Source organism: Batrachochytrium dendrobatidis, assembly GCF_000203795.2.
Source record: "Batrachochytrium dendrobatidis JAM81 unplaced genomic scaffold BATDEscaffold_6, whole genome shotgun sequence".
Taxonomy (NCBI): Eukaryota; Fungi; Chytridiomycota; class Chytridiomycetes; order Rhizophydiales; genus Batrachochytrium; species Batrachochytrium dendrobatidis.
In genome coordinates, this window is record NW_006281104.1 from 1,379,851 (window position 1) to 1,403,799 (window position 23,949).

At 39.9% G+C, this 23,949-nt stretch overlaps 8 protein-coding genes across 8 annotated transcripts; 6 read left to right on the forward strand and 2 right to left on the reverse strand.

The window, feature by feature from the left end:
- Positions 1-132: 132 nt before the first annotated feature.
- On the forward strand, positions 133-5,580 carry BATDEDRAFT_88995 (uncharacterized protein; the record flags this gene model as incomplete). The annotated part of the gene is made up of 14 exons (XM_006679170.1): positions 133-630; positions 772-853; positions 935-1,275; positions 1,358-1,455; positions 1,542-1,710; positions 1,832-2,375; positions 2,486-2,706; positions 2,768-3,309; positions 3,397-3,781; positions 3,873-3,993; positions 4,068-4,305; positions 4,391-4,673; positions 4,746-5,174; positions 5,263-5,580. The coding sequence occupies 14 exons, from the start codon at positions 133-135 to the stop codon at positions 5,578-5,580; spliced, it is 4,269 nt and encodes a 1,422-aa protein (XP_006679233.1).
- A 160-nt stretch (positions 5,581-5,740) lies between these two features.
- BATDEDRAFT_25215 (uncharacterized protein) lies at positions 5,741-8,170 on the forward strand (the record flags this gene model as incomplete). The annotated part of the gene is made up of 9 exons (XM_006678996.1): positions 5,741-5,881; positions 5,989-5,999; positions 6,488-6,512; positions 6,607-6,671; positions 6,751-6,829; positions 6,913-7,266; positions 7,336-7,450; positions 7,536-7,878; positions 7,939-8,170. The coding sequence occupies 9 exons, from the start codon at positions 5,741-5,743 to the stop codon at positions 8,168-8,170; spliced, it is 1,365 nt and encodes a 454-aa protein (XP_006679059.1).
- Positions 8,171-9,059: 889 nt separating this feature from the next.
- On the forward strand, positions 9,060-10,451 carry BATDEDRAFT_1279 (i-AAA protease YME1; the record flags this gene model as incomplete). The annotated part of the gene is made up of 1 exon (XM_006678749.1): positions 9,060-10,451. A coding segment is annotated over one exon (1,392 nt), but the record flags the coding sequence as incomplete, so codon positions are not given.
- Positions 10,452-10,765: 314 nt separating this feature from the next.
- On the reverse strand, positions 10,766-15,287 carry BATDEDRAFT_88691 (uncharacterized protein; the record flags this gene model as incomplete). The annotated part of the gene is made up of 12 exons (XM_006679255.1): positions 10,766-10,833; positions 10,931-12,714; positions 12,792-12,944; positions 13,008-13,240; positions 13,345-13,580; positions 13,665-13,772; positions 13,857-13,963; positions 14,058-14,131; positions 14,216-14,363; positions 14,431-14,533; positions 14,633-14,706; positions 15,177-15,287. The coding sequence occupies 12 exons, from the start codon at positions 15,285-15,287 to the stop codon at positions 10,818-10,820; spliced, it is 3,147 nt and encodes a 1,048-aa protein (XP_006679318.1). The 3' UTR covers positions 10,766-10,817.
- A 350-nt stretch (positions 15,288-15,637) lies between these two features.
- On the reverse strand, positions 15,638-19,210 carry BATDEDRAFT_35164 (uncharacterized protein; the record flags this gene model as incomplete). Its single annotated transcript, XM_006679066.1, has 9 exons — positions 15,638-17,146; positions 17,256-17,442; positions 17,531-17,779; positions 17,852-18,016; positions 18,081-18,376; positions 18,437-18,546; positions 18,638-18,880; positions 18,990-19,121; positions 19,180-19,210. The coding sequence occupies 9 exons, from the start codon at positions 19,208-19,210 to the stop codon at positions 15,671-15,673; spliced, it is 2,889 nt and encodes a 962-aa protein (XP_006679129.1). The 3' UTR covers positions 15,638-15,670.
- A 159-nt stretch (positions 19,211-19,369) lies between these two features.
- On the forward strand, positions 19,370-20,399 carry BATDEDRAFT_25219 (uncharacterized protein; the record flags this gene model as incomplete). Its single annotated transcript, XM_006678997.1, has 3 exons — positions 19,370-19,408; positions 19,473-20,114; positions 20,187-20,399. The coding sequence occupies 3 exons, from the start codon at positions 19,370-19,372 to the stop codon at positions 20,397-20,399; spliced, it is 894 nt and encodes a 297-aa protein (XP_006679060.1).
- Positions 20,400-20,947: 548 nt separating this feature from the next.
- Positions 20,948-21,876, forward strand: BATDEDRAFT_30090 (GTP cyclohydrolase II; the record flags this gene model as incomplete). Its single annotated transcript, XM_006679017.1, has 3 exons — positions 20,948-21,396; positions 21,465-21,754; positions 21,776-21,876. The coding sequence occupies 3 exons, from the start codon at positions 20,948-20,950 to the stop codon at positions 21,874-21,876; spliced, it is 840 nt and encodes a 279-aa protein (XP_006679080.1).
- A 351-nt stretch (positions 21,877-22,227) lies between these two features.
- On the forward strand, positions 22,228-23,942 carry BATDEDRAFT_11378 (uncharacterized protein; the record flags this gene model as incomplete). Its single annotated transcript, XM_006678782.1, has 3 exons — positions 22,228-22,488; positions 22,562-23,473; positions 23,541-23,942. The coding sequence occupies 3 exons, from the start codon at positions 22,228-22,230 to the stop codon at positions 23,940-23,942; spliced, it is 1,575 nt and encodes a 524-aa protein (XP_006678845.1).
- Between the last annotated feature and the right edge of the window lie 7 nt (positions 23,943-23,949).

Below are 23,949 nucleotides of genomic sequence, written 5' to 3' on the forward strand. Positions count from 1 at the left end.
TCGGAGTTTCAGCTGTAATATTTCTGCAGTATCATGCTGCCACGTGCAGGAAGCGACTGGCTGATATCAAATCTACTAATGAACAAGACTGGTTTGAATCTCCTTGAACAGCAAATAAAGTTTGCATATATCATGTACATTCATTCGTTAAGTAAGACGAACAACATTGCCTCTTCACAGCCATTTACAACAGCAAGCACAAACCTGCATGAACGCGGTCTTGCTGCAGAGCATTCATTAGCACACGGCAGTAGTAGATACACGGCAGGACATCCTTCTTACTGTCATCCACGACATTCGAGTACAACGCATATGGAAACCATTTCATCCATATCTGGTCGACGCTCAATCACACCAACTCCTCATGCTGCACATTCGTCCAACAACCATCATTCAAAAAGCCTATCTCAACTTACCCTACAGCCATCTAGTCATGCTCATCAGACTATACCTATTCAAAAAAAACATATATTTGAGCCTATCGATTCAAATCAATTCAAGTCGGATTTTGAACACAATGATAAAGAGTTGCTGGCTTATATACGTCATTGTCTTGCTCAATCACTCGCTCAAACTCGAGGAAAGTCCAAACCAGACATGAGAGCCGGAAAGACGGATGAAAATTTCCATGTAATTCTTGACTGTGAATGTTGAGCATTGCATACCAGTTTAAATGATGTTTTGTAGTGAGAATCTAGAATTTGGTTTAAATAGCTAGTATTTTCAAGTATTTGTTAACTCGTTGCTTATATACTAAAATGGTCAATCCAGAACTATACATTCGTAAAAAATATCCGTAAACGAGTTGATCATTTTGTAGCATGTATGCTTAATGAGCATCTAAAATCGCAAAGTAAATTATACTAATTTGTAAACTATTCAATCATTCAGATATTGATTCTATTTTTTTGTTTATTTGTATCTGTTACACCAGAAGCATCCTCGCCTGTAGAAAACCTTGTTTTGTCGTTGATGGACAAAATCATCACATCGCAAGAATATGCTCGTCTTGTTCATCAAATCACTCAAGATGCGAAACTCAGTGTAGAGCACCTTCTCGATCATGTTGGTAGCAAAGGATATCTTGAAGATGCGCCTTCAAAAGTATTTCATAGTCAAGACTCGTCATTTTCTGCCCATTCGGCAGCAACATATGAAAGTTCCTCTATCGGATCAATTACTTCTGGCGTATGTCCCGGAGCTGACGAACTAAAACACATGTTTGGACATTTACATCCCGGACAACCTTTCGAGTGCCGTGTTTCTGCTGTCCAAGTGGGTTGTTTTAAGATCTGAGTTGGTGATGATTCATGAACAAAAGTTAATTGGTTGCAAACTTAAATTGAGTATCGTTTAGAGACTGGCATCATTTTCTATTGGAGATATGCTTTCAGACGAGTTTTGGCCTGATGCTAAACGGAATCTTGAACTGAGTTTGGGGGATCCTGATACACGGTATGTGTTTCGTACTAGATGCGTTGCTTGCGTTTCAAACAAATAAGCATACAAATGACAAAAATGGACTATACTACTTATGCTAGAATCACGTTAGTTGTGCTTCGAATCGTTGCACGAGCATTCAAAACTGCTCCAACATATATGATTCCCGAGGTGTACCAGTGTTTGGTTTGGCACCTTGTCCAAACCTTTGAAAATGCCAGTCTTGACAAGATTTCGCTTGGACTGGATATTAGGGATCACCGGATCGAAGTCACATTGAAAAAGGTTGTACATTTTATCCAATCTACACATCGCAGTCTGTATCTACAAACCCACTTCAACCATTTAAAAACCTGGTCATTATGGCTAAATATGAATTTATATTTTCTAGTTTCGACTACTGAATCAGTTCATGATGGAGATACCGTCACTTTGGTTTCGATTTCCCGAACACGTATTCAAAAATGTCATGAATGTAACATTTCGTCTTTTATGCTCTCCTCGAAAATGGGATGCATGCATTACTCCAATGCATTATCTTTCAATCATTGATCCCCATTCAACATGGTTTGAAAAATGGACACTCAGCAATCTCGGTCGAGCACATGTCATTGGCGCAATGTCCCCGTGTGGATGCATATCCGACTTTTCCAATGCATTCATCAACCACATTGTTAATGTGAGCGTATCCGAAAAACAGATGGCTACATCTCATGATGATGAGATTTTGGTTGAAGATGTTGATCAAAACGATGACGGTGATGTCAGATATTTAATCACAAAATCTGATTTGGAATACGTATATTTCTTGCATGTCACAGTGATGCTTTCGCGTTTGAGTCTAAGTACTGCTGGACGACTGCACTTTCCAATTAAAATTGAAGAGTCCGCCATGCTTCGTGCATCTCCCATTGCGCAATTTTTACTTGTTCCAGGTAGATCTTGTTGATTTGAATGCTGTTGCATTGTTGAGTATCATTCAAGTTTATGTTGATACGATCCTATTGGGTTTGAATTATTTGACGTTTATTTTCCATTACTGTAGATGTAGATCCAAATACTTTTACAGAAAAATATGAGCTGTCTCTGAGATCATTTATTTTGATACTGATTCGGCAAATGAGCTCCAATGCAAAACTACTCAATGCAGGCAATTCGACAGCAGAAAACAGCAGTATTGATGTATTCAACATGTCAAAATTTATGTCACGGATTCTCAAAAGTATGGCACTGGCTGATTCGCAATACCGAGAAGAACTCTGCAAGGTAAGCTTGCTACAAACTATACAATACATTGATACGTGGTAAATCTAACCTTGTTAAAAAGGACGATTTTTTAAAGGAGCTGGTTAAACCAATCGAGTTGACAGTTAAAGGACAGACAACATCTTTTGACGAAGCCTCACTTTTAGCAATAGCTGAAACTCTTTCAGATATTGCTGCAACAGACACAGGCAGAAGATTTATTTTACGTGGTCAAGTCAATCTTCATTGTCCACATTACAATGCCATGTCTGCATTTAGTGGCAATAGCATCAATCCAACTCTTGATACGATTGCTACGTTTGTCAAGCACACTCTCACGCATTCAACTCACAATGTGGGTGCATCTCGCCAGGTTCTAGGCAGCTATATATTTTTTTTGCGACAATTTTATCGTTCTTGTGAAGGGCTGTTGTGGCTACAGAAATATAGCCTGCATACTGTTTTGGAACCCATACGTGACAGTGGTGGTATGAGCAAGGAAGACGCTGAGTGGAATATGGTGCTGATGGATAATTTACTGAATTTTGCCGCGACACCCAAAGGAGTACTGCTACTTCAGCAAACTGGATCCATGGAGCCTTGTGTTGCATACATGTTTCAAAGGTAAATTTGATTTTTTGTAAATGTTGAAGCACTTTGGTTAATCCTGACTGATGCCATCACAACTACTGTTTTTGAATTGAATCGCAGATATCAAAAAAAACTCAAGGTCAGCAAGTCCGAAAAATTTGGATATGGAACCCTTGTATCGCAAGTATCGACCACATCAGCTGGAATGGAAGCTCTATGCAAAGCAGGACTTGTTGGTTCATTTATTCGAGATGTATGGTCCTTATTATCTGGCGATCGACCTTTTGGCGCGCCTAATTTGGAAATAGACGATCACAGTGCAATCAAAACAGTTTCAAACGTGCTAAAAGTGTTTACAAGCTTTACTGCATTGTCAACTTGCCTTTGCATTGAAAGTGATAACAGCGTTGTACCCAACACGTTTACTTATTTGATACGAAAACTGGTGCTATTGGACACTGATGTGGACAATGATTGGCTTGTATCGTACGAAGACTCGCATCAGGTATTAGTGTTGATATTAAACTGCATTTTTTCATAGTACTGCAATGCCGTGCTAATTTCAATGGGATTATCATTACAAATGGCTTTGACAGATTGGATTGAGGATTTTGAGGCTTGTGACATCATCTCTTGACTCGCTTATACTATTGGAGTCTACATTCAAATATATTGATTTTTTTTGGAAACTTCAAGACGACTCGTTCATTTGTACAGGTATGTTTTAAACCATTTTGATACATGTTGCATTTTAAATTGTCTGAGATATATATTTTTATTTGTTCATGTAGTTGATGGAAAAGATGCATCAACTTTTGTTATTGATGAAAACTCGCTGTTAAGAAACTACATCCTATCCATGTCGCTTAGTGTTGGCGGAGCAGGAGAACGGCATCCGCCTCCAACTATGATCCCAATAGTCACAACTCTTTTAAATACCTCCAATATAGTTGTTATGAGAGATAGAGTGATTCCCGAATCTATTCTTCCTACTTTGGATAAACAGGCTTATACGAATATTTCTGGCAGGTAATTACGCGTTCATTATATTTTACTTGGTTTAAAGTCATCAACCCACTTGATCCATGTAGGTTGACATGCATTTGATATATAGCGAAAATGCAAAACTATGCAGGGTTTTTTCCGATGCGGACAAGTTGACAGACTCGACGAATGCTGATTTGTGGATTAATGATCTTCAAAATATCATTACTTTGTGTATATCGCACAATCTGACTCATTCCATTCCGTTTTCACTCTGCAGTCAACTTTTTACTGTGCTGGCTAGTGTGCTTCCAAAATGTAGTGATGAAATTTTGTCTACAATGGGATGGAATGCAGTACAGCCCTGTACGCGCCATCCATCTGCATCCCAATCCGCAGATAACGAGCCCAAGGTATGTTTGTGTTATCTTGTAAATCACATTTGATTTATGCATATATATTTTAAACTCGACTATTTTGCCTAGTTTTATCCTACCTGCAAGCTTGGAGTAAAAATGGTAGCAAATTATGCTTCCAGATTACTATCGCAAGATTCCAAAATTCTTGCTAAAAGCATTGAGGAGTTTTACAGATCTATCAAGCGAAACCACTATATATTTGAACCACCAAAGAGAAAATTCACAGGCTTTGATTGGTTTATTGCAACTCTGTATATAATGACACATGGCGACGGTGAAGCAGTACAAGCGTTTTTGGACTTTTTCTCATTCCGCATGCTTTCATTATTCATGTGGTCGCGACCATTAGAGTTTTTCTCCAAAGATACTCTAGGTTTAAAGTCGACGATGGAGTTGCTAAGGCTTACCTCGTGCCATTTGGTTGAATATATATTATCCGATGAGTTGCCAATGATATCTTCAGCATTTATGCTGAGTGGATGTACTCCCACACAGGTGTGTATGCATGTAGATGAACGTGATATCAAAATGATGAATTCAATTACCAAAACTAAACTTTCTGCACACAACTTTGCATCTACAGATGTGCCAACGATGGTTTCGTGAATGTTTCTGGACAATCCTTCCATTCAGTGAGATTACCAATTACATTACAATTAGTCTAGTATTTGGAATCGACTACCATATCTACTTTGCCATTGCACTGATCCGTCATGTACGCGAACAGATTCTGGTTGCTACACGAGACCATACACTGATTGAGTTTATGAATGATGGACAGCAGATTGGAAAGGGATTTATGGTTTGTGAATGCATGGAATACATGCATGCGTTGCGAGATCGACATCGAGGGCTTGTATTGGCAGAACTTAAGCTGGCTTGTGGTGCCGACAGATTGTAGTCATATCAATAGAATGAAGATTCTAGAACAAGTTGTTTTATAAATGCAGTCTAGTTTAACAGTGTTTTAATGAGTTTTGACATGCTTGCAGATGGAATAAGTTGGACTGTTGAGCGGAATTCATGGTTTATCCAGTCTTTCAAAGTGTTTAGGCTGAATCATGGCTGGGAATGCAAGAGACTCTGCACGAAGCAGTCTCAAGTCTGCAAGCAGCAACATTGTGTCAACTGGAGCTACTCAGTTTGTCAAGGAATCATTCAGACAACTCAACAAGCGAGCTGATGTTCATGTGGATTCGACTGTACCAATTAAAGCAAGTTGTTGTGTCAATTGGCTTGATTCTAGTTGTTTGAATGGAATAAACTTGTACTGTCTTATAAACTAACTTCAAATTCAATTCTACAACAGAGATATGTCCAGTAAGTTGGGCATGGTTTGGCATGGAATTGGCTTCAATTTGTCGGTTGTTTTTACTGTCGCATTCATGTAAAACACTCCATTTTCATGTCTTGCAATAGTCGTCGCTTGCTCTGGACATACACTATTTGCTTCATTTTTAAAAATCGTCTTGTTTTTTATGCACTTTACTCATCATATAATACAAACTATAATCTTGAACTGAAATAGTCTTGATTGACATAGTCGTACATTAACAACACCAGATTCATTCATTTTAATCCAGATATTGGATTCTGGTGTTGTTAATGTAACTCTTATTCCAAAATCTCAAATACACTCGCGATCTAGTTCAACAATTGTTTTCATGCCAATCACAATGACATTATGTTTGAGTGAAACCGACTGTTATGCACTTTGATTCAGTATTCCATGTTTGTACATACGACTGATGGATTCATTCAAATCAACTAAAATTTTAAATATACTTTATCTGATCAACATTGATTAGGTCTGCACCTAATATCTGGAGACAGGTTAGTGGCATTTGAGCATGAACTGTATTCAGTATTAACTGGTATAATGTAAATGTGACCAACATGAGTTTGTTGACTTGTCATTCTACTCTAGGCGATTTCATACGAAAAAGAAAATGATTTGGTTCAGACATATATTATGTTTATGCGATACACAGTGTAGGTTGAATCGAATAATGTTCGACTAAATCTACTAATTAAGATTGAAGCTAATCTAAACGGAATGTGCACATTGCAGACTCGGAGTTACAGAGCTTAAAAAACATCCAGATTACAAGTCACCTGCTGTTCAAGGGGACATTCAAAAGATTCAAATGGTACGATGGAATAATTAAACAATATGCAAAATATAATCGAACTGACTTTTTAGCATGATATACTTTGGATTTGATATGTTTAGAATTGTGCCATGGCTATTACAAAACTGGAGCGAATTCGTCCACTTCTTGAAAAACGGTATTCAGCGATCGAGCAAGCAAACATAATAGAAATGGACCGGCGAAAGCGTGAGTATGCAGCAAGAGTCGAGGCAGCACAGATTGCTTTGAATGCAGAGAAAATGAAAGCAAATCAGCACTCTGACATGAGTGTACATACCGAAAGGGTGTCTAGCGGATCTGCTATGGAGGGTCAACTCTATGATGATGAATGGTGGCGTATGGAATCTGGATCAAAGAGTGATGGTCAATCCATGACAAAATCTATTCAGTCGGAATTACCAGCAGCTATGCCCACATACTCACTTCCTGTGCAGGTACATTATTATTTCACAAGCCACTTGATTGATTTTTGTGAATTGACTGGATTTTACATTGTTTGATAGTCTACATCAAACATTTCAGCATCACTACCTCCACCTATACCATTCAAGCCAAGCAATGCAATGTCTGCTCTTCTTGGACCTGAACCTTCATACGAATCATTGACATCTCCTACTTGTAAGTTAATTTTACCTGTTGAGGTGTTAATTTTGATACGTTTTAATGATTAGTACTGACACGATTTGTCAATATTCTAAATTAGACAAGACTATTTTTGACGATTCTCTTGAAGGAAAGTTACGAAAAATGCATCTTCCACGCAGACTGATGCAAGAGTTTTTGAAACGAGCGCAACCCAATACCAGTCGCAATCTAGAAACGTGTGGTATTCTTTGCGGAAGACTTCAAAAGAACGAATTTACAATCACCAACTTGGTGATTCCCAAACAAACTGCCACGTCAGATACATGTTCCACGACAAACGAAGAAGATTTGATTGAGTTTCAAGATAAAAGAGATCTGATTACTCTAGGATGGATTCATACACATCCCAGTCAGAGTTGTTTTTTGAGTTCGGTAGATCTTCACACGCACTGTTCATACCAGTTGAGTTGATGACACAAGATTGAGCCTTTTATTGAGTACTAACACATGAATATGTGTAGATTGATGTTACCAGAAGCCATAGCAATAGTGATGGCACCCTCCAAGACTCCATCACAGGGAATATTTCGTTTAACCGATCCACCAGGAATTGATGTGGTAACAGCGTGTCGCGATCCACAAATGTTTCATTTGCATGAGGGATACGAAGGACAACTGTATGAATCAACAGAAAAAGGACATGTTTATGTTTCTGATGAGATGATGCTGGACATAACAGACATGCGAGTATAAATCACAATAAAATGAATTGTCGATAGTAAGATTTCCTGAGGACGAGTAGTGTAAAAATTTGGTGATGAAGCCGATCAGCAGTTAACATTACATTGGAATCATGCCGTATCTGGCATCCATGCGCTACCTCGCATTCACTGCAAGGAAACCGTCATTAATACAGCCACTGTTTTGTTCGTCAATACTTTTACATGTTCGTAGTTTTACTTCAAAAAAACTGTTTCAACTGGAATCAGAATGCCTGGAACTTGGAAACCGATCGGATCCTACAAAACAGAGAGAGTTGTACAAGGCTTTGTACAAGTCTGGCAGCAACTCCACTCTTATTTCTCGGTTTGAAATGCAGCCTCAGCTGATGCCAGTGTCAACTAAATATTCAGCTGCTATGAGGGCTGAAGATGCTCGAAGAATTCAACAAGATCCAGAATCTCTGAGTGTTTATATTGCAGCACTTGCAAAAGAACGGAAACTGGACCGACTTGTTGATTATATTGCTCCGTTGGTATCTGGTGCTTCCCTTGATGGGGATGTTGCTCCATTTACTCCAGGCTCTAGAGCATCCATGGAAAACATGGAATCCTCATCCAGGAATATGCAATCCTTTGGTGGTGCATCGGCTTCAGGATTTATTACTCCTGGTAGAGAGCATACTGTTCATACTAATGTTTCTCAATGGGAAAGTGCTTTGGGTTCAAATCCTATTCATCAGCAGCAATCTTTGTATTCGCGACCTGCTGCTCCTGGAAAGACTGAACCCTTTTCAGCCCTGCGTCGCTCCATTGGTTTGGGTAAAAATTCTTCCTATCCAAACAGTCAACCTATTCAGGTTGTCATCAGCGAGGCTTGGTCTTGGAGTAAACTTGCTCGAAAACTGGGATCTCGTCTTTTGCTTGGTATCTTGCTCATGACAGGTCTTTCTGTGATTCTTGATCAGCAAGGTATTATGAAATCTGGCATGGCTTCTGGGGAAGTTGAACCTACAGTTCAAACTCAGACGATTAAATTTGCCGATGTACAGGGAGTAGATGAAGCAAAACAAGAACTGGAAGAGATTGTTCAGTTTTTGAAAGAACCACTCAAGTTTATGGAACTTGGAGGTAAACTACCCAAAGGTGTGCTTCTTTATGGTCCTCCTGGAACTGGAAAAACTCATCTTGCTCGTGCCATTGCTGGAGAAGCTGGTGTTCCTTTTTTCCAAATGAGCGGATCTGAGTTTGACGAACTGTATGTTGGCGTTGGTGCTCGTCGTGTTCGAGAACTGTTTGCTGCTGCAAAAAAACGTGCACCGTGTATTGTGTTTATTGATGAGTTGGATGCTGTAGGTTCAAAGCGATCTACAAAAGATCAAAGCTATATGCGTCAAACACTAAACCAGTTGCTTGTAGAGTTGGATGGATTTTCTCCTACTGAGGGTGTTATTTTAATTGCTGCAACAAATACTCCCGATTCTCTTGACAAGGCACTTGTTCGTCCTGGACGATTTGATCGTTTGGTGCCTGTTCCACTTCCTGATGTCAAGGGTCGAACACAGATTCTCAAGGTACATATGCGTGGTGTTCAAATGGATCGTGGTGTCGATGCCAGCATTATTGCTCGTGGAACCCCTGGGTTTTCTGGTGCTGATCTTGCCAATATTATCAATCACGCAGCCATCAAGGCATCAAAAGACAGTTCAAAGTATGTCACCATGGCTGATTTGGAGTGGGCTAAAGACAAGATTATTATGGGTTCAGAAAGAAAATCTGCAGTCATTACCGACGAAAGCAAAAAGTTGACTGCTTACCACGAAGGTGGGCATACTCTTGCTGCTCTATATACTGAGGGTGCCATGCCACTTCACAAAGTCACTGTGATTCCTCGTGGAAATGCTCTTGGAGTCACTGTGCAGCTCCCCGAAGGTGATCGAAACTCCCAAACAAAACGGGAACTGATTGCAATGCTGGATGTCTGTATGGGTGGCCGTGTAGCCGAAGAATTGATCTATGGAGGAGACTACGTAACTACTGGCGCATCAAGCGATCTTCAAAAGGCAACAAGTGTAGCACGACAAATGGTGCTTTCGTATGGTATGAGCAAGCAAGTTGGTCTACAGAGCTTCGATAATGAAAGTTTTGAGCAAGCAAGTTCCCAAACGCGTGCGACTGTTGAAGCAGAAGTAAAGCTTTTGTTGGACTCCTCTTATGCACGCACGTTGGAGCTATTACAGAATCATAGTGAGGAACTGCATCGTCTTGCACAGGCTTTGATTGATTATGAAACGTTGACACAGGAAGAAGTCAAGATTGTTATTAAAGGTATGTTGTATTGTCAATCTACTTTGAATCAATGTAAACATGATGCTAACCACTGCTTGGTTTATCTGAATATTTTTGCAACCATCTTGAAACTAGGTGGTAATCTCGGGAAAAAATTCTAATAAAAACTAAATACTGGATCAATAATATATCATCTCTAGCTTGCATTGCAGCTGTTTATCTTCAACTAGTACTCGTGCTTTTAAATGCTCATTTTATATAATTCTCTCCACTCATAATCAGGCAAAAAGGTAATGCTAGCCGCCCATCATTCTTCCGTATGCTAAAAACCAACAGAGATGATGAATTGTACAATGGTGCTATTCTTTTATTCAAATTTGACGAGATGGCTACTATCTATATGATTTCCTATGTTTCCCATGGTTTAATATGCAGACCAAAAGTTAAATGTGACATTCAACAAACGTTACAAGATGCACATTGATAAACACGTGTTTAAACTTACTTTAAAGTGGATGCAGCAGGTAGCTCTGGTACACGCTCATTAGGGGTTTGTCTGGAAATGGGTCGGCTAGCAGGGTTCACTTTGATTTGAACTTTTGGTAGCGTTACACCGCCAGAATGCACTGATGTGCCCACTTTTGACAAATTAACTGGAATTGAAGCAGCTACCATTAGCTCATGCTCGAGATTTTTTAACTCGCCACTGAATGACTTTCTGGGTGTGGATGGATTAAGAAGTAATGAACCTTTGGGTGAATAATCATCGATGTGGTCACCACTGCTTGCCAAACTTTTTTTGGTGGGTTTAGAAGGCTTGGTGGTGTTTCCTACACTTTTTCTTACACAAGCCAAATCTATAGATGATGATGGGTTGCCTTTGTTTGATATGGATGATGGGAGAGGTGTAGATCCATACACCTGGGAAAACTGAGCAGCGTGTAAAAATGATTTGGATGATGAGGGTGATGAATTGGTGGGTGTATTGCCTAATGTTATTGGCGAATTTAATGAATCGTGGGTGCTTGAGCTTGCAGTGACATTGGTTCGTACGAGTGGTGGAGCTGCTGTAGATCCAACAGCGCGTCGGCGAACTGAAAACCCAATCGATTTCCCAGATGCATTGGCATTTGCTGAGCCAGACCCACTGGTACCGAGTCCAGACCCACTGCTTGATGACAATAAATTTCCTCCGGCTCCATTTGTATCAAACCCGCTTTTGGTCTTGCTGCCATGAGCTGATGATATACTTTTTTTACCAAGATCTTTATCACCGAATCGACGATGAAAATCCAATCGTGCTTCATGAAGCTCACGCCGTTTTACTGTCCAATCGGTTCCCATTTGCTCAAACGAAAGCCTTGTTTCTTCTTCCTCTTTCATTTTATCTGCTTCTTCGGATGTCATACCAAGCATGTCGTCACTATGAAGCAAATAACCGTCGGTAATACTTTCGTTTGAGTTTGTGCGAGCATTCTTTAATGTCAAAGTAGGCGTACCATAGCTGTTTGATTTCGTACCACCGATTTCAGAGCGGTCGGTTTGCTTATCCGAGTGAATACCCAAAGAGCCGATCCCAAACAAGGCATCATCATCAGTAGATTTTGTATGTTTACTGCTAGTTCTAATCCCCATACCACAAGAATCATTTATAGTTTTATCGGTATATCCATTGCCATCAAGTGGGCCATACTTGGAAATCAATTGGTTCATGGCAAGCATAATATCACTGTCAGAATCACGAGTAATCAATGGCTCAGTTGCGTCCACCAATTTTTGTAAAATAAGTGAATCCACTCCCGTTCGTAGAGTTGCTCTCACAATCGGTAAAAGCTGAACAAATCTCAATCGAATGTTGGCCACGGGATCTCTTAGAACACCCAAAAAGTGATGAAACATATGATCACGGAAAAACTTTCGAGAAAATACTTGCAAAATAGATTCACATGTATCAAGAAACATCATACGATGATGGCAGCTTCGGTCTTCTTTTAAATCAATGAGTTGGCGAAGAATGTGTTCGCGATGGTCCAGACGCTTCAACTTTCGAAGAAAGTGAACCAGGGTTTGAATTGCAATGTGTTTTATCGGTATAGCAGAGCTTTCTGCTAATAGTTTAAATAATGATGGAATGCATGTTTCAAAAATAAGGTCCGAGTCGAAATAATCGGGAAAGATTCGGTATATTGCGAGTATGTCATGGTGCGTTCTCCATGTAAGAAAATGATTTTCTGCATGAGTTTTTTCGTGTTGCATAATTGTTATGAAAATATCGTCCATTTGATTCGGCTAATAGTTTATATATTTGATTAGATTGGGTACTCTACATGACTTTTGAAAATACAATCAACTTGAGCAAGTCATACCCCTCTTGCAGCTTCATCTTGGATATATACTTTGAGAATTGCTTCTAAATTCGGTAAAATGGCCTGAACAACTTGAATGCAATCTGTTGTCAGCAATTTCACTAGCCAATTTTTGGTCAATTTGAATGCGGATACCCCGAGCTGATTGACAATCTAAACATACAAATGGTTTCAGCCAAATGGCGTTACAACATTCGTCTGACTACTCAACATTACCTCGTGGAATCCTTGCGCGACAGTAACCCGTACAGTCGAACTTGTATCAGAAGCCAAAGCAGCCAAAACCTTGTCGAGTTTTAATGCTTCAAAGTACTGTGGCTTGTATAGCGTAATCATTCCAGGAAAATTATAGGCACACATGTGTCGGATGGCTTCATTATCGGCTGCAAGAGGAATCAACGACTGGTAAAACATCAGAAAATATTTTTTGTCCGACTCGCTCATATCCACTTTGTACAATAATCAAGACAGATGAATCAGCAAATTGAGAATGTGAGCTATCGTGGACAAAGTGTAAACTCTAAACCACGACACCAGTCGACTCAAAACATACCCCGAGTCATCCATAAAAAAGCTCCTAAATGTTTGACAATGGAAACCATGATCCCTTGTGGTCGTTCATCGCACAATCTACGCCAAAGCGGTATAATGGACACCAATTTGGTGTCGGCATCCAACACCTCGAGCAGTTCCATCAGATTATCCATTGCAGCTTTGCGTACAACACATTCTTCATCCATTACTAATTCAAGATATTCGGGTATCAGCTCTGTTTTGGTGAGCTTTGGTCTAGATATTGGATAAACAAGTCTTGCGTTAACTGGATTGGATAATAATGCAGTTTGAGATATTTTTCAAAAAGTTAAATGATACCCCAATGCTTTGGCGATCATGGTGAGTTGATTACACATGGATGTACGAACATCATAGTCGGTGTCTTGACATAAACTAAGTACTTTTTTAAGAAACAATTCTTCGATTCTATTTGAAAATACATTTGTGTGTAAGATAATATGCTAAAAAATGATTTCATTGTATAACTTGATAAATGGCGAGTCGACGTACCTTTTACCATCCAGTCGCATTGCAATTGCACCGAGAACTCGACCACACCAAATACGAAATGGTGCTGGTTGAGCTAATCCGCCGTCTACAAGCGCTTCTGGCAATATCTGTGGTTTTTAGTGAAATTCAAAGAACATTAGTCGACTGTTTTTGTCGAGTACTAAAATTCGAGTTAGCAAGCCGATAGGCTCAACAACTAACCTGTTGAGTGATTGTATCGATAGGAATATACTTGATACACGATATAAACACATTGGACCATATATTAGCCGCATCTAGTGTCAAGTTGATAATTGAAAATTAGTATTGTCCTGTTTGCAAGTCTTAAACCCATATATACATCAACTTGCTAAAATCACCACCTTCATCCTTGCCATCTATAAACTTGCGTGAAAGCAGCACAATTAATTGGACAGTTTTTGCTGGCAATAACGATTGAGTTAAAATATCTACCATGCATTTCCCCAATGCTCGTTGGAATACAGGCGGTTCCAAAACCACAATTTCCTACACATTAAAGCATGCATTATTTAGAAAACATTGAATCTTTGGGTAAAATCAAGTCAAGAGTTACCAGGAGTATAGGAAGAATTGTTGCACGAAAGTCGTCATTAAATTCTACAACCAGTCTATTCACACTATTGATGACACTGAGTTTTTGTACGCTTGTTCCGTTCCTAACCTCGTATATTATGTTGAGCATACACGCAAAAAACAATCCATGTTGGTGATATTTGAATTGTGCTTGAATTGATATTAAATTTAGTATAGATTACCTTAGAAGCCAGACTGCTCGATCTACTTCAGATAATGATTCTTCGACTATAAGTTTTTCAATTTCCTCATTCGACTGATGTATAGTGGAATACGAGTTGTATGTTCATTGAGTATGTATTCAGAGTTTCAAGTGTCATTCCGACGTTTGATTGAATAGGTGATGGAAATGAGTCGAGCCATTGCATTTTATGATACATTGCCGTTTTTATATCCGTGGTTTCATAAAAATATAGGAATAGATGTGCAGGAAATGGTTATATATAAATGGGTTAGTGTATGTACTCATTGGGATAATCCACTATAATCTTTATAGTGATGTTCTTGAATGTGTTGTTGATTCGGCATTGACAGACATGCTTTTATGAATCCACAATAGCAAGTATATGGACCACAAATCGGCTCAATACACTGTATTGCTAATACCCAACTTGAATGGGTTCAATACACATCCATTGGAATAGTCTAATTCATCGAGTCGCGTTATAAGAATATCATAACTGATGATGCATGTCAAAGCATGATATACATATGGTTTTGGCGCACCTTGTATAGCCTGCTAGATAAGCTAACTTCATCTTTTCCTTTGATTTCGTCGTCAATGGAGGCTTCTTCTGCACCCATCATCATGGACTCCCATTCTAGCTCCTCAGCCATATTATGAAGCTATTGGGAAGATTACGACGTGATGCGTGTTTGTGTAGACTGTTGACAGAGTTGCAAGTTGAAAAACGATGAATAAAAGTTGAATTTATCAGTCGTATTCACGTCAAATGAAATACTGAACAGAGGTGCATAAGAGTCAGTTTCACAACATGATGAGTATCAGTTGACTGGACAGTTTGTATCATGAACCTTTTATTGACTGGTCTGTTTTCATTCTTGTATTAAACAACTGAATGTTTACATCAAGGGTTTAGTATATCGCATTTGTTTGATCTTCAATTCTTCAAATCAAATTTATGACATTGTGGTTGGCATGGAAACCGATATGTTGACAAGGTAATGATTTCATTCATACAAAAACATAATACTCGATTTTATTTAAATCCAAACCATCCTTTTTTTGATTTAAGTTTATCTGATACACCCTCACGAGATCCACCTGCAGAGTCGCGTGAGGAATCACCCAAAGGAATAGGATCATTAGAGTATCCGCGACTTTGAGATCGGCTACTATTTGGACTACTAGAACCAGTACTACGTCCATATTGTCCACGACTGGTTTGAGGAGAATCGCGTGATGAAGCGCTGTTTGAGGAGCGACTTTGACCACTGATCCCCATACGGCCCATTTGTGCATCTAGCCGATCTTGCGACATACTACCATTACCTTGTCTAGAGTTGTCTGATGATATGGGATAACGACCAGGACGACCTGATCCACCGGGAATATTATCCATTGATCTGGATTCATATTGACCATTTCGCTGTGGCATGCCTCTTTCTCCTGTATACTGTTGCGGAGGTGGTGCTTGTGGAGTAGTATCTCTGCCAGTACGACTCCATGTTGGAGCAGTTCGCTGTTGTTGAGGAGGCGGTGATCTAAAATCATCTTGTGGAGGTGAACGAGAATTCAAACCTTCTGCACTATTGCCACGAAATCCGCTACGTGAATCACCTCGTGGGTCATTCCTTGGATCACCTCGTGAACCATTTCGTGGGTCATTTCGTGGATCACCCCGAGGATCACCTCGTGAGCCGCTCCGTGGGTCACCTCGAGGATCACCTCGTGGGTCATTCCGTGGGTCACCTCGTGGATCACCTCGTGGGTCATAGTTTTGTGCAGCACGAGGGTCAGAACGAGGCGAAGGATTTTTTCTAGAACGAGGATCATCTCTTGGATCGGATGGTCTTCCATTTCGAGGTGATGCACCTCTTGGACTACCACCACGAGAATCTCCACGCATGTATGCCTCTTTCGGTCCGCCTTGAGATCTAGAAGATCTCTGGTCAGCAGGAGGTGGTGGAAGGGGTCGATGAAACGTCATAAACCGAGAAGCAGCACCCTGTCCTCGATGCAGATCCTTCAAAGCCTCAACAAACCCGTCGGGTTGCCACACATGTGTTGATCCTATGACAATATCTCGACGTAGATCTTTTTTAGCTTCAAATACTGCTCGCATTTCAGAGTAGGTGATACCACCAATAACAAAAAGAATCACTCTGGGTCCATTTTCTCGAAAATCCTCCTCGGCTTTGGATGAAGCCGATGTAGCAGCTACAGAAGTGATGTTTGTAACCGAGCCACCACTTGTTTTTCGAGTAGCCCATGATGGCTTTTTGCGGTATGTAGGTGAAATGGCGCTCTCAAAGGATGGATCAGACCAGGTACTGGGTCGGTCGCCATATTCGCCAACCGGTGGATCTTTGATCCAGGGAAATACATGCTGATCAACTGCATTCTTGCATTGGTCTTCAGCAATATATTTCAGCATGGGGGTATATCGACTGTTTTCAAACTTGAATACTTTATCTTTGCTACGCTTGACAGTTTCGGCATATACATACGGGTTCTGTCGAGCATGCCAGTATCATTATTGAATTAGTGTTGAAGCGTATGCATTCGAGGATATAAACTCCACAATTCATAGTCAAAATGAGCCATTCAAGTCATCAATATACCTTGGATTCGACTTTTTTCTTATCCAAACTTGGACTCAAACGCACACTCAGCAAAGACAGATTGGTGAGCGCCTGCGACTCTTCGACAGTCAAAGCTCCGCGTTCTAAAAATCGCTGTCTGTCGGAATCTTGCACACCTCCCTGAGAGATAATAGCCAACATGATCAATCGAATCTTATCCAAATGCCTAGAATAATATGTTGCGAGAATAAAAATCATGTGTATCAATAGGTGTAAAAGGCATCAAGGGTCAATTCAGCACTTTAATTGCCTACTGAATAGAAGAGTCTTCCAAAATACGAAATACGTCAGAAAGTAGTAGTCGAGTTTTGGATGCATCAGTAGGATCAGCCATGACCAAGTTTTGTTCTACTTCAGAAATCTTTTCCAACATCCGTTCCTTATAACGGTTCATAACATCTTCGCACATGAATGTATGTAGCGCATATTTGGCCTTCATGTCTTGATAAACACCAAGTGAGCCCATGGCGTCCTTGAGATCTTGAATCTTGTCAGAATTCTCGCTATATAGTTGGTGCACAAGGTGAGTAAAGTATGGCAGATGGCTTGTAACTTTGAAATCAATTTAAACGTACCCGCCACCCTTTTCCAACTCCCATTTTGCAGCCTTATTTTCAGAAGTAAATCGTTTGAATAGTTCAGGGAGGTAACTAAGCACTTCAGCAATATGCCATGTACGAACTTCAGCCCAAATTGGGTCAGATTCATCTACAATGGTTTCACTGCCATCACGTCGATCTCTAACATTTTAAAATTGATGAGTGATGTGTATAACAATGGACAATAAGTTGAGCTAAAACATACTTGTATTTTCCAGTTTCAAGACCGATAAGATCGCCCACAACAGCTTGATATGAAAACTCGTGTAAAAGAGGTGAAATCATGTCAATGGATCGATCAGTAATGATCAAAACAGGACGTTTGAAGGTTGACTGAGGCGGGAAAGACGGGTCGTGACGACACAGTTTATCCAGTTCCTCTTGAACTTGTACGGCAAGATCCTGTGATAAAGACTTTTGTGGGGCAGTAGAGAAAGGCACAGGTCTAGTGTGATAGCGAATGTATGGATATTCACCGAGAGTGGCGAGTACGGATACAATCTATAAAATCCAAATGGTTGGCCAAGATGATAGCAAAGATGAATGAATTGAAAGACTTACTCGTTTGGCAATATGATCCAGTTCGTATTTCAACAATGATGGTGCATGTGGATTGAACAAGGTATACCACGAATCCGGATAGTCAAATATAAAGCTCTGTGAATCTGGCGCTGTAAAACATGATTTTTCAAAGAAATTGAATGAATTTGGAGTAGGTTTTGATGAAGATGAAAGAAGAGCGAATCTAAACGATCGACATACCAAAGAAGTCGATATTGAGTTCCTTGCAAGTACGAAGATGGTTGATTGCAGGAGAGTGTTGAATACGTTCAAACAATTGATCGGATAAAGCAGAAGTTGTAAAAACATGGGCAGCAGCATATGGAGGACGAGTTTTAGAATAATCATCAATGACCGCACGAACACTGTCCAAAGTAGGGGATATAAAATAAATGGCTTCTTTGTCAGGATGAGCCTGTCGCTTATTGGAAAGGCCTTCGACCACTGTAATACAAACCATTAGATTTCCAAGAGTTGAATGACAACAGACAGTATCGTCTGCTGTTGGCATCAATTCCAGTTGAATCCAGACAAGACTGATATCATCACATACCAGAAATGTTTTCTGAGAGCACATCAGGCATCTTGCAGCAAGAGTTGAGTAGACGCAATGCATAAGCATCGACTACTAGAATCTTCCATCTGGAAGGTGGATTAACAGCTCTGAGCATATCATTGATGATTCCTATCGATAGAAACAAGTTTTAGTATCAAAACTCATCATTCCAAGTGACATGACATACTTTTCTTGAGTGTTTCTCTCAGGGACGGCATTCTTGGTCAAACACTTGCTAATTGAGTTGAATTCTGATTTTACTTTTGTATTCGTTTTATTCAAGATGGTCAATTGATTTTAATGGATTTTAAATATAAAATGAACAATAGATTGATTCATTACTCAAGTTTTCAATTTTATTTTGAAAAATACATCAAATGGATGACTTGGATTTGGATACATTTCTGAGATTAGAAGTAAGTTTGACTGTCTTTAATCCTATGTTGTGTCTTGAATATTCTTACATATAACCTTGTCTAGTCAAATGACTTTAATCAACGTAAAGAAGTCGAAAGAATTCTTGCATTGCATGCTGCATCAACTACAATCGAACCAGTCGACGGTGAAGCATTCCTTAGTTCAGTCAATCCAATAGAACTTTTAGACCTTCCGTTAACCATCTATGTAACCTGCGATATTCAAGACAGATCTATCAAACTTCAGTATCGTAAACGCTCGTTGCTTGTTCATCCTGACAAGTGTACTCATCCTCGAGCTCAAGAAGCATTCGACTTGTTAAAAAAAGCAGAGGCTGCCATCATGGATCCAGTCAAACGCAAGGCCATCTTGGGATTTATGTTTGAAGCCAGAGCGATTGTTTTCATGGCAAAAAAAATCCCATTACCAAAGGTTCACACTCCCGTACAGACAAAACAGGCTGAAGATGCTGCTCCGTTACCTCCTGTCATGCCAGTGTCTGAACCAGTGGATGTTAGAGGAATTTTGGAACAGTTTCCTCAGATTGGAACAGAGATTCAGACACAGACTAGGAAACTATTGTATGAATTACTAAACCGAGACAAGATTCGAATGGAGAATGCCGAGGGTCGACGACTTGCTGAAGCTGAGCGTGAATTGTCTGAGCGTCGTCGTAAAATGGAACATAACAAAAACTGGGAAGCTGTAAGTATTGAATCAAGTTGCAATCCATGAATTTAACTGAAAGTCTAGAAATTAAACTTTTTAAATATTTAGACGAGAGATTCTCGAGTAGATAGTTGGCGTAAGTTTCAAACTGGAAAGACTAAAAAGAAGAAGAAGAAGGACGATGACTTGCCACCTGGAGCCATTCCGTATAATATTGCTCAACACAATCCTGTACAATTGTTGGATTCAAAACAACAGTCAGAGTCTAGCAAACAAACATCAATGCAATCTCATCGAGCAGCACCTTATCGCAAGCGATAAGAATCAAAAAATATGACAAATTCATCAATCTTGAACAGCAGTTTGAATTCAAGAAATGACTTGACATTAAAATTCAAGTTTTCTCGCATGACAACACTTTCCAAAATAAAAAGTTGATTTCATTCGACTGCATTAACACCATTGGTGAATGAAGTTGGAGAATTCTCATTCACTTGTTTTTACTATTGGAATTATAGACAGCTTTATCCTGTTGATTAACCGTCTGTTGACCTTTCAAGTCTGCTGTCATGCCAATGTCTACTGTACTGGATCCTTGTGTTGATTCAGTCACTCCAACTGACTCTTTTAAACCAATCGACTCTGTTTTGTCTGACCAAACATCTGAATCCAATTCATCATTACCAGTCAGCACTCCAATCACCAAGAGTCATGTGGAGTATACAACCAGTCATTCCAATCCATATTTGATATCAACAGTCTCTGATTTACAAACAGTTGTTCCTGTAAAACTGGCAATGACTTCATTACAGTCATTGCCAGCTTCTTGTCAGAATTCAACCACTGCATTGGGTTCTTGTACAGAATCCATGTCATTTCAATCACAACCTCGATCGCTGCCAAAAGTCGAATGTCAAGCATCTGCTCGTATTCCATCATATCATGGTCCAGGTACACATCGCTTACATATTTACTCCAACACTCACGACTCAAAAGAGCATATGGCTCTTGTTTTTGGTTCATCCATTATATCAGCATCATTAAACAAATGGCTGGATTCAGATACTCGTGAATCGAGAATGATGAGAGGTGCCAATCCGGAATTGAAAAGGGTCGAGTCTGAACTCAATGATGATGCAGTATCACCACTGGTACGTATTCATTCATGTTGCTTTACAGGTGAAACCATTGGTTCAATGCGATGCGACTGTGCTGAACAGTTGCAAGAAGCAATGCGAATGATGTCCAATGCAGGAAGTGGAGTGATTCTGTATCTTATTCAAGAAGGTCGTGGAATCGGTTTAAAAAACAAACTCATGTAAGCATGTATGGGTGATGAATCAGATTGCCAAATAACTCGTACTAAATGTTCAATCACAACTTTAGGGCGTATAATTTAATCGATATGGGACATGATACGCTTTCAGCGAATGTAGCACTGGGTCATTTACCAGATGAACGCAGTTATGCAATTGCATCTGCCATGCTAGCAGATTTGGGCGTATTCAGCATCCGACTGCTCACCAACAATCCACACAAGGTTCATGAACTTGAAATGGATGGAATTTCAATTGTGGAACGAATTCCAATGATTCCTACATCTTGGCAGCAACGACATGAAGCACACGCCAATGGATCTGACTTTGATCAAGATGAATTGAATCATCAGCCCAATAGTATCAAGATGGGTATGCAAGATCGAGACGACTATCTAGTCGCAAAAGTCAAGCGAATGGGACATATTTTAGATATTCCAATATCACTAACACACACTGGAAATGATGATCAGAAACAATAGAATGAACAAGAATTGAGGACACAATGCTGTCCAATACATTGAATGGAGATTGACAGTTTATTCTGAAAACACATTGTATTTTACGTGAATACAACTGTAAAAGTATATGTAAAACAACAAGAGTTTAAGAACAATCAAACCCATGTCAAGATTTCAATGTATGATTATACCAATCAGGACAATTTTAGTCTAAAACGATTGTTTAATCTTTTATAAAGAATGAATTGAATTAGTTTAATATTTTATAAAGAATTGCTTATTCCAAAGCAATCGTAAAATCAATACAAAAATATCGAATACAGCAATAAACCATCAACAGATCAACTCTTGCCAACAAAACAATATTAACAAATGTCCACTCCAAAATCAACTCAAACTGTCACTAACAAGGCATGTCTGATTGTCATTGATGGTTGGGGAATTTCTCCAGAATCTGATACAGCTGGTGATGCTGTTCGCAATGCTCAGACTCCAGTCATGACGCATCTGGCTAAAACGTATCCTCACACTCCCATTGCAGCGCATGGTTTGGCTGTTGGTCTTCCAGAAGGATTAATGGGAAACTCTGAAGTAGGCCATTTGAACATTGGAGCCGGTCGTATTGTTTATCAGGTAAAGATTGAACTGATTTCATTCAGAATACTCGACACTTGTTAAACACTTGTTAATGCTGTTTATCTTGTAGGACATTGTTCGCATTGAACTTTCTATAAAAAATAAAACTCTTCATACTCAAAAAGCTGTCGTCGATGCATTCTCTCATGCATCACAAGGCACTGGTCGTCTGCATTTGGTTGGTCTTGTATCCGATGGTGGAGTCCATTCTCATATGAATCATTGCATCTCGCTTCTTGGTGCTGCCAAGGACGCTCAAGTCCCTGAAACTTTTATTCATTTCATTGGTGATGGTCGTGACACTTCTCCTCGCTCTGCTGCCACGTATCTTGACCAGTTGATCGCTACTACTACTCAACTCAAATATGGTAAACTTGCTACAATGGTCGGTCGTTACTACGCCATGGACAGAGATAAGAGATGGGAGCGTGTGCAGATCGCTTATGATGCATTGGTTCATGGTGTTGGTGAACACGCTCTCAATCCTCGCGATGCCTTGCAAGCAAGATATGCTGCCGATCAAACTGACGAGTTTTTGAAACCCATTATTCTTTGTCCCGATCTGACTGGTACAATCCAATCGGGCGACTCTGTCATTCTCTTCAACTATCGCAGTGATCGTATGCGTGAACTTTCTCTTGCTCTCATGGCAAAAGATGCTACTGACATGCCATTCGAATCTAAAACTCCTCCTCCAACCGGACTGTACATTGCCTCCATGACCCAATACAAGGCTGATTTCCCCTTTCCAACCATCTTCCCTCCACAAACCATGGACAATGTCCTGGGCGAATGGCTGGACAAAATGAGCATTTCTCAATGCCATGTTGCTGAAACAGAAAAGTATGCTCACGTAACCTTCTTTTTCAATGGCGGTACCGAGGCTCAGTATGCATTGGAGGACCGTGAGCTGATTGCTTCGCCAAAGGTTGCCACTTATGATCTCAAACCAGAAATGAGTGCAATCGAGGTGGCCAACAAGGTATGTCTGAATGGTTCAATTCTTTAAATGATCAATCTTGACCAGTGATCTATTTGATCTTGAACAGGTTGCTCATGTGGTTGAGTCGCAAAAGTATCCATTTGTAATGTGTAATTTTGCACCACCAGATATGGTGGGTCATACAGGCATGTACGAAAAAGCTATTTTAGGAGTCGAGGCAACCGACCGTGGTATTGGCATCATTTATGAGGCCTGCAAACGTGCTGGATACACGCTGTTTGTCACTTCAGACCACGGCAATGCCGAAAAAATGTTTGGTGATGATGGCCAACCTCATACTGCCCATACTTGCAACCCTGTTCCCTTTATCATGACTACAAACAAGAAACAATTTGCTGTTTGCGAGAGTGATATTGGCTCGTTATGTGATGTTGCACCCACTGTGCTGGAGTTTATGGGTTTGGAAATTCCCATTGAAATGACTGGAAAATCGATATTGAAGCATTAAACAATCA